Here is a 14,630-nt window from a genome sequence, read left to right as displayed (position 1 = left end):
TCAGTTTTGAAGCATGGGCAAACCCTGCCCTGTTATGAGTGCCCGCAGCTCTGGGAGCCATGTGTGGATGCCAGAGGGGAGCCTCCACCATCCCTGTGGGAACCAGCACCCCGTGCTCCTACAGATTCTGAATCCCTTTGCTCCACTTCTGTGGGCATTGTCCTGTCCTGGCACACGGATTGCAGCAGACAGTGGGATACACCTGCTGCAGGAGGGGCAGGCAGCCCCTTCCAAGGGCACCACAAACCACCCAGCCCTCAGCATGGAAATGGGGGGGATGTGCTGCTCCAGGAGAGCTTGCAGTGGGCTCAACCACTGGGAATGGTGCAGCAACCTTCCCACCCAACCTTCCCTGTGTTACCCCGGGTTCAGCAGGCACATGGCTCAAGTTAAGCACTCATTCCAAAGCTTTGCTGTTTTGTACTGTGAGATAGATTTAAAAACCACCCAACAAACCACGACGAGCCCTTTTGTCCCATGCAAAAGGCAGCAGGCAGTGCAGCCCTGAGCCCCGGGCAGTGGCAGATCCCGTGGCAGTGGCTCAGCACTGGCTGACCAGGGGCTGTGCTTGCAGCACCAGCGTTTCTGAGTCTTCAACCCAATTTCTGCACACGCCAAACCTTGCTTAGCTTGGGAGCTCTGATGCAATCAGCTGCAATATGGCTAGAATAGGTACTAAAATACAGTCTTCTACTAATTTAGAAAAGACCTGTTTCCAATACAAGATTTAATTAGTGAAAACATACAGTATATTCTTATTTTCAATGGACTGAGAAAATACTGATTATGACTGCTTTCCAACACAAAACATTTGATTTTTCAGTCAAACATTTCAAGCACTGGTGCTAGTCACTATATTCATTACCACTTGGCATTAATATTGTTTTAAAATGTTAACATCAAATCACATTGAAAGAGACAAATCTGCTTTAAATACTAATCAGACTTTGGGAAGGAAGACTGTGAGGGCTTTACAAATGCTAGCTGCTGGTCTCAGTGTCTGACTGGTACTCTGAACTGCTCTACAGTTTGGGGATTTTTTCTATGGCAGTAACATTAATATAGGAATTTGGGAAAAAGAAAATAAAAGTAGGACACACTTACCCACTCTTTTGCAAACTTTTCAGATGATTGGGGACAGAAATAAAGAGGAAAGTGCAAAAGACAGGAAAAAGAACATATGAAGATAAACAATAAATAAACCAAAATCTTTTAAAAAAAGAGACGTATGAGAACAGCAGCATCATGCACAGAAACAATAAGCAATGGAAAATGAAATGGGGTCAAAACCTCCTTTCGCTGAAATGCCAGAGATCGCTACCTGTAGGATTTGGTGGCAGTAAAACAGCGGGAAGGGACCGGATTGTAGCTGACACCTGGCACTCTCTTGCAGTTTTTGGCTCCAAAGAGGAAGGGAACCAGCTGTCCACAGGCAGGGTTCAGCCTTGGGGCAGCCACACAGCCCTCACTGGGGCAGCAGGGCCAGGGCAGGGGACATGGCACAGCACCAGCCCAAGGCCTGGCTGGGGGCACTCAGAGCCTCACCTGGGCACGAGGACAAACCGGCACCGCCACGCCACAGGCTGCGATCTGCTGGGCCCACGCAGGGGAAACATACACGAACAAGCGGGTGAAACTTGCATTGGCAGCTCCCATTCCATGTCCTGCTTTGCAGGTCAAGACATACACAAGTCCCTCATGGGATCATAGTTATTATTAATCTTTAATGCAGAGCTAGGCCATATCAGCTCCCAGGATTGACCTGGCCTTTCCCAGCACAGCTGGAATGAAGCTGTGGGGCGACAGGGACCTGTAACAGCTTGGTACAGGTAGAAGCTGCTGATGTGCTTGGCAGACACAGCCAGGACTTCCTAAGGGAAATGGAGAAGGGGTTGTGCATATATTGGGGTGTCTCTCTCATTATGTTTTCCTTCTGCAACTGCATTTTCTGTGTGTGTAAAACTTTGCAAACAAGTATTCAGCTAACTGCTTTCATCATGTAAGTCATGAGTTTGAATTCAATCATGACTAGCTATGTGCAAAGCAATTCACTGTGAAATGCACTGACTGATGCATGTTCAATAACAAGCTTGTTTCAAAAGCAAATAAGAGCCCCAATGGAATAAAACCACAGCTCTGAGAGCAGGACAGGAGCCTGTGCATGCACCGAGGTGGTGTAGCAGCACCCTGAGCGCTCATTCCCATCGCAGCCGCAATCCCCAGGGCAGAGTGAGCCCCGGTGCCCTGGCAGTGACCATGCAGGACAGGGCCTGCCCCAGGCAGCCACAGCCATGTGCAGCCTGTGCCACCAGAGCCACAGCCCCAGCTCCACCTCGGGAAGGGGAGCCCTGGCGAGGACAGGTCGGAGACGGCGGCGGTTTGGAAAGCGAGCGCCTGGTGCTGCTACAGATGCCTGGCTCGCAAAACCAGCAATTCCAACAGCTCCTTCTACATTCCTCATGGAAACACTCAAGGTTAAAGATCACAGAGCTGGTTTGCTTTACCCAGCATAGCCCCCACTCTCGATCAAGTTCATCATAGCTTTCTATTAGCTCAATTATTACAATCCATAATCAGTGCACTACAATGATTCAACTTGACTTTATGTGATGAGTATCTTGCCTTGTCATGTAACAGATTGTGTGTATGTTGTATTTCTCTAAGGACCATCTGACCTTAGATATTAAATAGAAACATACTAGACCAACTGAGAAACATTTAATACATACATTTATCCCCTTAGATGTATTAAAAATTCAGAGGAAAAATAAATATTTAAGATGGTAAAGTATGTTTACCAAATGTTTTAACAGCTGCCTTTAGAGACAAGGAAATGGAATGAAATGATGGGTGTTTGTTTCACAGGGTAATGCTCGCAAAACGCATTCAAGTATCTGCTAAAGTGAGTGTGGCTGAAGGTAGTGTGGAAGGGAAGGCCTTTGGGGTGGGAGGGAAGCCACAGAGCAAGGTCAGGTCTAGGCAAGGAAGGTGCCAAAAGAGTCTCTGCCCAGACTGAACTGTCAGAAAAATGTGTGGTTTGTTTCTAACAAAAATGTCATCTCTGTTTAGGTCTGGGCCAAAGGCCTTGCCTGAGCTCTGTGGTGGGCAGTGTGAGCCCTTTTTGCTGCCATTGAACTGTCTGCACAGGGACACGGGCTGGAGGAGCCATGTGCCAACAGGGGCACTGACGGATGGTCCCATCAGTGAGTTTCTGTCCCTCCCTGTCGGTCCATTCCTCCCCTTGCTGACCTGTGCAGCTGCTACACACCAGAGATGGGGGGACAGAGGGACTCAGTGAGGCACAGACCCAGCTCCCATATTACTGAGAAGGACACAGGCCGGAATCCCAGGCTCCCATGCCTCTGGTGCATTTCCAACTGTCTCATCACTTCCAGTGAGACTGGAAGAGGCAGGGTGGCATTTTGTCCTCCTCTCCCAGGCTGTAATGACAGATCTACATGGGAACTTGAATCCCCCTCAGCCTGACCACCTTGGCACACAGGTTTAGACAGCTTCAAGAAGAGGAGATGGAGATAGTCGAAACAGAGAGTGGCACAAGTGAATGGAAGGGGAGGTAGTAACACTACTTAAAAGAAAAAAAAAAAGAAAAAGGGAGGGTGTATAAAATACTGCAGCCCTAAATGGTAACCTATGCACCAATAATTTATGTCTGCTTTACAGGTTCCATTAGTTTAGCTATCTGTTAAAAACCTCATGTCCCAGCAACTGCTGCTTGCCACAGGGGTTCAGCTGTCTTGGAGCTGCTGCACCAAACACTTGCTGGAAGTGGCCCAGGCAGATTTGCAGCTGATCCTGCCTGCAGCCCAGGAGCAACCACACAGCCACCTCCTCCCCTGTCTCCTGCAGTCTGAGTCAGGCTGAACCTGCAGTGGGACTGATGCTCAGAATTTGGAGGAAACTGTGGCATTCAGGGAGCATCACCACAAGTCAGCCTGGAAAGATGCAGTGAGTGCCTGGTCACACAATACCCGGGCACAGAGCTGATGTGATCAGCCTTGGGCCATCTGAATACTTCACCTGACAGTTTAATGAATGCAATGAGCCTCCCCTGTCTTCATGATCTCCAAGATCTCCCTGTCCCCAGGGACTGTGCCAGTATAAGGGTTTGATCCTGTTTTGCAGTGGGGAACATCACAAACATGAACCTTTGCAGCTGACGGGGTAGATGCTGCAGCAGCTGCAGGCTGAGGGATTTGGGGAGACACATGGGTATGAATATGGAACAGAAAATGGTAGAGAAGTTCATGTCCAGACCTGGACAACAAAAGCCCACTCAAGATCTGCTCCAGCTGACCTGGAGGACAAGGGAAGACCTGATGATGGGCAGTATGAAATCTCTTACAAGGTGCATGTCACAAATAAAATGTCAGAACTGAAATATGTATAAGAAAAATAAAAAGAACAGCTGAATCTGATCCAAACACCACTGACATCAGAGCAGAGAGCCCTGCAACATCCAGTGGCCTTTGGAGAAAGTTCTTTCAGAGGAACAAATTGAAGTGAACAACTGAAAAAAACACAGGAACAACTAGCAATGATTCCCTGCAAAATCTGACCATGGAAAGCTGTAGTGAAAAGGCTTATCTAGGAAATGCTGACAAGCAGCGGACTAGGTGAGCCAAACAGTATTTGTGAATTTATTCTACACTGGTATATGAATATTCAATTTGGCTTGAAGTCACTGGAGCAAAATGAGCATTCTGATGCATTTAATTCATTCCAATTTGCCATGTCTTTCTAATTCATTGGTCAATTCACAGAAACTTCAACCTGCAACTATGGCTTCAGAAGAAAATAAAAGTCAGCAATTAATTAAAACAGGTTTGTTATTTGGGAACTTGAGTCATTATGAACCTGGAAATCCAGAATGATCAAGTGAGCTGATTACAGCCAGTACTCGAGGAAGGCAAAGCAGCCGGAATTTCAATCTACTTTTTGAAGTTCTTATTTTTGTAGGTTTTTTTTTTTTTTTTTTTTTTTTTCCTTACATGCATCACAGCAACAACTTGGCAGTTCTGTTTTCCTTATGTTTGTCTACAGAAAATATCCATACACAGAAAGTGTGTTGCTGACACCTGGCTCCAAGGTGCAGTTAATGACTCAATTTGTATGGTCATCATGCAACAACCAAGCTTGAGAGATACCGTATGCATACCACAGTCCTTGCAAAAAGCCACTCCTAAGTGACAGGGATTCCGAATGTTTCTATTCATTAGATTTGAGAGCAACCCCCTGTACATTCATCTGCACACTCTCTATGGAAGGCTAAATCCACAAACGATACAACGTCTCTGAAACGAGCACAACAGGAGACAGGAAATTTCATGACATTGCCTTTAAAAGCTGTGAAAGGAAGAACCTGCATTTTTACCTCTTGGCCCATTTCCATACTGCAAAGCTTTGTAGACTGAGCTTTGGCATCCACCATGACATTAAACATGGTGCATATTGATTGAGGGACTCGGAAATCTGTTGATCGGCTGGTTTTCTGCAGTTTTACTTCAAATGCAATCCTTGTTCTGTGAAAGAAAGTAGGAGAAGATGTTTCAGTTGCTTTTAAAAATACTAAGACAATAATAATTTGAAACAATACTGAGAGGCGTTTGAGAGCCAGAAAGCTGAATGCTGCTGGGACTGCCACAGTGCAATTGTTACAAATGTGTTTTTTCTAAAAATGATTTTCCTGTTTAAAAAGAAACCCCCTTTCCAGAATACACATTATTTATAAAGTGTTCAACAGTTTCAGGGAAACTGTGACTCTCTTATGCTTGATAAACAGTGTGATGATGTTACAAACAGCACTGTCAATGCACACCTTTAATTTGGTTGCATTAGCTGATTGATAACCACACCCTGCTGCACTAAAGGAAGCTCCTATTGCTTCCTGACAGCAACCACAAATAACAGAAACTCCTTCATTGCTTGACTGAAAGGACACTGCCAGATCATTGCATTTATAGTGATATGATAGTATTTGCTCACTGGAAGTTCTTAATTGTCTTGTGAGCTCACAGAAGTGGTTTCCCTGCCCCACACACATTCACCAGATTGTATCTGCAAAGCATGCAGAGGCACAGGCATGTGCATATGAACACACCTGCATCACACACCTCCCTGTTCTCCTGAGGTTTCACTGAGATCACATCTGACATCCCTGCAGTAACAAACCATGATACACCAAAACCTTTGTTAGGCCAAAACCTACAAAATCTGATCCTGTGTCATATTTTAAATACCAAGGCATTTGTGAGTCTAACAAGGGAATACTTTCCAGTGTGGTGGGCATTGCCTTGCCTTTTTTCAGAGCCCCTCTTCATATTCCAGACGTACTTCACTAATCTAACCTAACACAGAACAATTATCACATCACACAGAATCTGCCAATAAATTAACATAGGACCTTCAATTTAGAAATAACAAATAATATCAGCTGCAGCTCAGGAATAATTCTGAACTTCAATGATCCCCCAAGGGTTATGCAAATGAAAACTCATTTACGAATGTGAAGCTCCCTTTCTGGGGATCAGATCTGAGCTGGTATGTAGGTCCTTCTGCCTGGATTTATTAGTGAGCAGGCCTTCCTTGCAAGGGCTGCTTTCCTGACAGCCCTGGAATACAACCCAGTGTGGAAGGCAGGGTGGCTCCTCCATGGATTCAACAGTTCAGAGACAGACGCGAAGAAAAATGTTGTGTCAAACTGAAATTGCTAAAGAAACCTTAGCCAGGCCCTGTTTGCAGGTGATATAAATAGGGAAGGCAGCATATTGGTTTACATCAGCAATGGCATTTGAACTGATTTAATTACCAGTGCCAGATTTAGCCTGGACTCGGGGACTAGAATGTTGATAATTACTGAAAGGACCCAAGGAGACTGGGATTTTCCATCTCCTCATGGAAAGGAGCATGTTCCTACTTACTTATGCTCACAACCATTATATATAGTTGTACCAATACAAGCTGGGCCAGGTTTTTACAGAGGGGCAACACATTTGTAGAAAGGTTGAGGCAAATCAGGGAAAAAAACCACCTGGCTTCCAGGAACACAAGCTCTTCTCTAGATGTACCTGGAAATTTGCTTATTTTTCCCAGTTATCTCAGCTGAGCTAACTTGTTCTGGTTTTTACAGATCATTGCAGCTATAACTGTGCTGTGTAGGGACAGCAAAGGGGCCCTAATTCCAAGTGAAGAAAAGAAAAAAGAGAAAATAAGTTTGCTGGTGGTGCTAGAGCAGAGAAGAGAGCAGAGCTCCATCACTGGGTTTTCTCCTAAAACACAGTCTGACAACTGAAAGACAACTAAAGCTCAGTGTTTGTGCCAGACACAGGACCAAAGATGGGCTGCGGTAATAAATTGCTCTATGTCAAAGATATTAAATGCAACACATCTCATTGCACTTAAAATGCACTAGGGTTTATTCCAGAATGGTGAGAGAACAAGCCTCGAGCTATCTGCCTTCCTGCCTGCATCTCAGGGATTGAATGCGCCTTCCCCTGTGCTGATACTGCACATCCAGGCTAGTGAGGATTGTACTGAAAATAAATGCTACACTCAGACTTGCAGAGTGGCCAGGAAAGTGTGGTACAGGACAGCCACATCACTCACTGCAGTTAATATTAGCATGTACTGGCTATATTTGGCATCCATTTTTTCTCTGGTTCATCTCTTTGTCTACGAATTTTTGCACAAAGAAATACCAAGTTCATTTTTTCTTCTTGCCTCGTTATCTCTGATGCAAATGGACATAAATTGCAGTGGAAAAGTTGGAAATTTAACTTCAATATTTTGCTTTCAAAATGACAGCTGCCAGTATGTCTAAAAGTTGCTTAAAGATATCTCTGTTTTGGAAGATCTGCAGGTAACTATGCTATAATGTGGCTGATGATACAACAGCTTTTCCCAATCAACGGCAGACGTGAAACCTGTGTGCCAAGCAACACACTATCCCACTTTTAAAATAATTTTTCTTGTTTTTTTTTCATGTATCTGTGCTTTTTAGGTGGGTGCTGAGATTTTTCTTATGGCTATACCTTCAGCAGTCAGCATCATCACACCAAACTGCATTTACAAAGATCTGACCTCACGTGTGGCACTGAAAATAAGTAATTACCTACAAAGCCCAGAAGAATGGGTGATTTATTGCCTTACTGTGAATAAGCACTCAGTCTCAACAGATAAGTGCCTGCTTGGGAGAGTCCACAGCTCTCAGCAATGGGGTGAATTCCAGTTTTAAGGTGGAATAGCTTTGCATCCTGTGAGCTCTTGCGAGAACCATGCCAGGCTCCCTCATGGGCACCCACCTTTTCACACAGGACTCGATCATGTCACTCGCCATCAGCTTCAAGCGCTGCTCCAGGTGTTTCCCAAACTCCTCCTCAGGCCAGTGCAAATCCCGAATGAAGGTCTGTAGGGCATCAAGTTTCCAGAACATATCTTCTGAGGTGCCTGATCCATTGCTGGCAGGGCAAAATGAGAACAAAAGTCAGAAGTGGCATCGGGGTCTGGGCAACCTGATGTGGAGACCATTCCTGCAACAAGTGTAAGGCAGACAGCAGTTTCATACACAGGACAACGCTGGCCATCTCCACCATCAGGATTTTGAGTTTTACCATACAGTTGCCTAATCTACCTTGCTGTCATCACCCACAAAACTCTCCAGACCAGATGAGTAAGACAACATCATGAGTTACACACATTAACAGGAAGAACGTGTGTATGGTAAAAATCAGCCTTAGTTAATAACCACATTAAAGTATGTGATTATTAAGAATTAAGGCCAGAAATTGTGGGAGAAAATCCTTGATCAATAATAACTGCCATACTAGGCTGTATGCAGTTATTAAGATTTAGGGTTTCATGCAATTCTTCCCCCTCCAAATTATATCTTAAGTTTGCCTTGTCCCCCCAGTGTGGCCCCGTTTCCAGGTAAGGGACAGTGCTAACAAGTGGTGAGCGAGGACACACTTTATCTCTTGAACAGCTGAAAAAAAATTGGGGTAAGTCAATTGAGCTAAGGGTACATCTCATATCCAGGAGTTTCGGCAGGATTTACTGCTGCACCTTTTTCTTTGCAAAGGCAATTACAGGACAACAAATTTACATTTTTAAAAATTTATTTTGCAACAACTTTGGTCTGCCACAAAATTCTCAATTTCTTTCCCAAGCATATATTCTTGTACCCACACCCCTGCCCAGATGGAAGTCTTTAGTCCTGCAGTGTGTAGCTACACCAGCTCTTTTCACAGTATAATTATATCTCAAACCTCCACTTACAGAATAAAAATACAGGACTGGATTGCACTCTGTTTGTGCACAGAAATTTATGCATCTATAACCCTCTTCTCTCCCTCTCTTCTTCTCCCTCACTTTTTTTTTTCCAGAACAATTACCAAGGGAGCTTCAAGAGTTTCAACCCCCTCCTCGCATACCACTAATGCTAACACAGTAATTTATAAGATATTTAACACACCATGCATTACCACTTGTGCTGACATCATCTATAGAAACAGATGAGGGAGGGTGTTTCTATTGTGACAGATGCCAGCTGCATTGAGTTAATGCTAGAGGAGCTGGGAACTAATGCAAACAGGGCTACTCCCAGGTGAGAGCTGTAGTCCCAACATGCCAGAGGGGTCCTGAGGGAGCCTGGGCTAGCAGAGTCAACAAGATAAAGAATGAATAGTCTTGGTTGTAGGAGAAACGTATCTGATACTAAGCAACAGGTAACATGTCCTTGATGGAGGGGAAGGGTGAGTAAAAGGGAACCAGGGAGATGAAAAGATAAAGAATCAGGCATTTGCTTTTGCCAGGGGACCAATTTGGACAACAGGCTCACATGTTCATCTACCAAGAGCTTTTAGTTCAAACCTGTGCTTGGGTGTAAGCAAGCTTTAACATTCTAAACCCAGTTTTGGAACTGCATGGATTTACATTTGAAGTGATTTAATGTGTACAAATACAATAATTGGTATTTACTACAGCAATATTATGACATCCATTTGGTTTCAAAATTCTTGAAGAATTATTCTCAGTCTTTTTCTCACTTTTGATTAGGGCTCCATCCAAGTAAACAATATAGTATATTCATTTGAAAAATGCACTGTTTGGATTTTGCTTGTGAGCACCACAATTACTCTAATCACGCCGGCAGCTTGCAATATACCATTGATGCTCAAGCATTTTCAGAGGGATGATCCAATTTTCTGTCATTACATGATTCTTATCTTTTCAAGGGCAATACCACAAAGCATGCACAGAGCAAGATTAAAACTTTCAAGTACTCTTTACAGACAACTGCCTAAGCTAGCCTTTAAAATAACTATCTTAGCATGAATATGAGTTGTATGGCTTTGAAACATAAACAACCATGCTGATATTTTAAAAGGTTTTAAATCTATTTAAAAAGATCTCACATCAGTGTTTTCTTTGCTTTCATTCATTACCAGTGCTCTGCAATCCTGCCTGTGCCAGACTAATGGCAGAGGCATTCTGGTGGACTCCAGGTGTAGATGTAATTGAGGGTGTTTCAGTACAAGGGAACAGGAGATTCTGGGGTGAGTTCTTCAGTTTTATCTATTGAGTGAGAGGACAGAGGAAAAGCACCACAGTGCTGTCTGTTGTCTATGCCAACCCTAAATAACTCTCTAGGACTTTAGAAGGAGAATGGACAAATAGCAGTTCCCATGATAGGACATCTTGAGATGATGAGATTTGGGTTGAGCTCACTGGGTACCACCCTCCACACTCCTCAGTGAGAAACCTCCTATAAGAGAACTTGCCTAATCTGTGCTGAGGATTTGTGGCATGTTCCCCCTGAGCTTCACACATGCACCTTGGGACACTCAGGCAGGAAGCACAGAGCTCAAGGCTCCTACAGAGTAACTTCTTTGACACTATTTTCCAAGCCACAATCTAAAAATCACATTGAAAATCTCTTTCTTTAGTCGGTCATGGCATTATTTGGGCAGTAATGAAGGCTATGGAGCTTTAATTGCTCTCTAGATCATCCCCCAATGTGAATGAAAACTGTTACAGGGTGCTCCTCTTTCTTAAACTGCTTCACCAAAGTCAAGACAAAAATTATCTGGGAATTGCAGAGCTCGCATGAAATAAAATTCATTTTTAGATCTACATCTGGTCCACAGAAATTGGTTGACTGGCATTGAAATTGATTAATCTTCTCTTTTGGACAAAACTCTTTGCTGAGACACATAATGTCACATTGTGAGTTCTGTGGTTTGTATGTTATTCAGACCATACCCCATTGTTGACAGCTATTTTGTAAAGCAAGATACTTGCTCAAACTCTCAGTGGGAGTTGAGACAAATTTTCAAGGTTTATACAAAAAAACCCTCAAAATACACATGCCAGAAATTCACTAGTGTCTCATTCAGAAAACATTTAATTAACTGTATCACTCTTTAAAGTTTTATGTAATGCACAGAAACAAACAATACATATCCATGCCAAGATTACTTTAAATTTAAATGAGATCTAATTTGAACTGAATACACACTCAGAATCATAAATAGCAGCCATCCATGACGGTGCAGAAAAGCTAGGCATTTGTGGGATGCCTAGTGGGATGTTAACTGGTAGATTTGGTACTTTAGGGAGATTCACATTTGGTAGATTCACATTGGGCAGATTACTTGTTAAACTCCTGTGGAAGAAACAGACAGAAAGAAAAAATACCATAACAGTGACAATGCCGATGTAGCAGAAGCACATGACACTCAGAAACAAATCTGCAAAGTTCACAGCATGAGGACAGTTAAAAAACTAAAGCAAAACATTTCAGAAAGAAGCATGAGTATGAAAGTTTATGTACTGAGTTATGTCTGCTATAAAATTCAAATTCCTTAAAAAAACAAGCAAACCAGAATGAAAAGAAGAATCGCAAAGGGAAAAATTGACAGAGAATTTAAACACCTGTGAAAATAACTGCACCTTCAAGTCCTGATACCATTTCAAAGTGCAGAGAGCAGCTTTTCTTTCAAAAAATCTCTCTTTTAAGGAAGAGTCTCAGTTCTTACACACACAGGCTCAATGGAAGTGCTAAACTATGAGATCTGCTAAGGGACTGGAATTTGAAATAATAAAGGGAGAGTCTGAAATTCCAGCCATAAGAGTTTTTCTTGCCACCAAGCTCAATGGAGTTGAAATCTTGCTGCAAAACCTCTCTGTCTTAGACCCTCCACAAATAAAGATGGGCTAATCTGGAGTGATGAGACAGTGAACTACAAGGTTCTTCCTCTGTGAAGACCGTGCCCTGATCCTCCCTTGCATTCCTGGGTGCAAAACAAAGGATTGCCCAGCCCCACTATTTGAACGCTGTGCATAAACTGCACTTTGTAAATGAATTCAGGACTAGTATGTGACTGTTTCATGGCTGAAAGGGGGCCATGAGGTGATTAAGATACTCAAAAGTTAATATGAAGCATGTGTACTTGGGCATCATGACTTCAATCAGTATTTTCAGATGTGCAACTGTTATGCAAATAGAGATCTTTAAAAAGTGGACAGCTGTGTTGATTTAATGCAACATTCTCTCCTGGAACAAGGTGCATGTAACAGCACTGCATGCCCAAAGTTTGGAATGCACCCTGACATGTTTCATTGTACTAAATCTCTAGATATTGTAACTGGTCTAATTCTGTTTAAATTAATATCTCATCACAGTTATATTCTACATGCAAAATGAAAACATCAGGAGATCTGGGAATCAGCAAAACACAGAGCTCAATTACCCAACTCACATATTACCTGACTCTGAAGAGAGAAAAATGCCTCATTTCCGCCCTCTCCCAGGAACACTGTCTGATCCCCTGGTACCCAACCCACAGGTGGTTTTACAGTCCCATGTGAGGAACAAAACCAGATGCGTTTTCACCAGATTGCTACTTGGACTCAGTGAAAATGGAATTAGAAATTCAGGATTTCAGCTTCACCCTGCACTGCTGAAGCTGCTGAAAGCTTTCCTATTGATGCACACAGGCACTGCTTCAGCATCCAAACTTGCCTGCTCTGAGACTGCACCAGGATATGGCACCTTTGGAGGTCTCTCCCATTTCCCTGGATTAAATGAGTTACTTTACAGACATCATTATCTGGCTTCCTGTGAAACTATCAAATTATACACTATGTCTTTCAAGGCATATTAAAATCCTAGTAACTTCTCTGAGACATATTTAGCACTTCATTTCTTACTGCAAGTTTTATATATCAACCCCCAAAGCAGTGGAATTGAGCTGCCTGAATAAATGTTTCCTAACGCATCAGATGATGTGAACCACATCTCTGCAAGAGCTCAGCTTGTCATTGCTGGTGAATGTTAGGGAACAGACTTCATTCTTTGTGAATAAAATCCCTTGTTGGGGAGGAAAATCACAAATCAAAGTTTTTTCCAGTGAAAAAAGCCTCATCACTATGCTCTGATTTCTAATTATTTCTATGATTCTTAGCAGATTTAACTTCCTGCTATCTGTGTGTTCTCTTTTTCAGGCAAAGAGGAGAATTCACTACTGTCACAAAGCTGTCCATTGTTTTCATTCATACTGTATCTGCTGCTAAGATGATATGACTATTGAATGAGACATAGACTACATAGTGATTGAGAGAGTGTTAAATCTTCAGAAATGGCAGTGCATGTGGTTAGATACTGATATGGAATAAATAAAGAAATAGCAAGAGGTGGACAACATATAAATGTATAAGGAAAAGCAACTTAAATAACTTAGCCAGATGGTAAATACATAAATCAGAGGACCTTTGGTTTTAATATTAAAATTCAAGAAGTGACAGTGTTATATTAATAAAAACACTGTATTAATAAAATATGACTTCTAGAGTAAACAGTATACTATATTCACACGGAAACATATTTCTTTTATACAACACATTATTTTGCTGATGCAAGAATATGTTGCAAGAATAAGTTAGTACTTTTAAAACAAAACAAAACAGCAAAATAATGGAGTATATTATGTTAACATACAGTAACTAATGTAAAAAAAATATTCTCCTGAATTGACATGCACAGTTTTTCAGGTTCAACTGATCTAATTATCTGACTAACAGTTGCAGTGAGACCTCTAAAAAATTATTAATATTACCAACAAATGTTCCATGAAGCCTGCAATTGTTCAGACCATAAAAATACAGGTCCAAGATGAGAAACGGTTTCTAGAAGCCAGCCATGCCTATTTAATATAGATGGCTAAATATAACCTCAGCCATCAGGCAGGGAATGTGGGCATTTGCATCAACAAGATGAGGGCTGTCTGATTTAAGACGACTCAGCTTCAGGACTGGCTCCTGATACGTTTGATGAGAGACACAAGCTCTGGAGCTGCACTGCTTGTTTTCCTGGTGTCTTCTGTTTCTGCCCTGTTTGTGTGTGTGAGCTGTGGAAATGTGCTCACCTGGACTGTCTGCTGGGAAGCTCTCAGTGCAAGCAGACTGGCAGTGCACCCCTGCACACCCTCCCAAAGCTCACCCTGTACTGCAGCACTGGATGCAACACGTCCAGTTGCACCGCAGCTGCTCCTGTAGAGCTGCCCTAGCAGTGAAAGGAGGGCAGAAAAATCACAGTATTTTTACTGAGCTGTCTC

The 14,630-nt window shown here is 42.7% G+C and overlaps 1 protein-coding gene across 15 annotated transcripts in view; it reads right to left on the bottom strand.

Moving 5' to 3' along the window:
* Positions 1 to 14,630, bottom strand: part of CADPS (calcium dependent secretion activator) — a 203,412-nt gene that overhangs the window by 31,196 nt on the left and 157,586 nt on the right. For 7 of the 15 annotated variants that reach the window (XM_059480072.1, XM_059480073.1, XM_059480075.1 and 4 more), the window contains 4 exons: positions 11,534 to 11,680; positions 8,319 to 8,474; positions 5,393 to 5,540; positions 1,105 to 1,119 (listed from right to left, as the gene is read on the bottom strand). In XM_059480072.1, coding sequence (XP_059336055.1) covers positions 1,105 to 1,119; positions 5,393 to 5,540; positions 8,319 to 8,474; positions 11,534 to 11,680 — 466 coding nt within the window. The remainder of the gene's footprint in view (positions 1 to 1,104; positions 1,120 to 5,392; positions 5,541 to 8,318; positions 8,475 to 11,533; positions 11,681 to 14,630) is intronic. The other 8 variants (XM_059480074.1, XM_059480077.1, XM_059480080.1 and 5 more) reach the window with 3 other exon arrangements.

Source organism: Ammospiza nelsoni, chromosome 11 (assembly GCF_027579445.1).
Source record: "Ammospiza nelsoni isolate bAmmNel1 chromosome 11, bAmmNel1.pri, whole genome shotgun sequence".
NCBI classification, from domain to species: domain Eukaryota; kingdom Metazoa; phylum Chordata; class Aves; order Passeriformes; family Passerellidae; genus Ammospiza; species Ammospiza nelsoni.
This window is presented reverse-complemented; position numbering and strand designations above follow the sequence as displayed.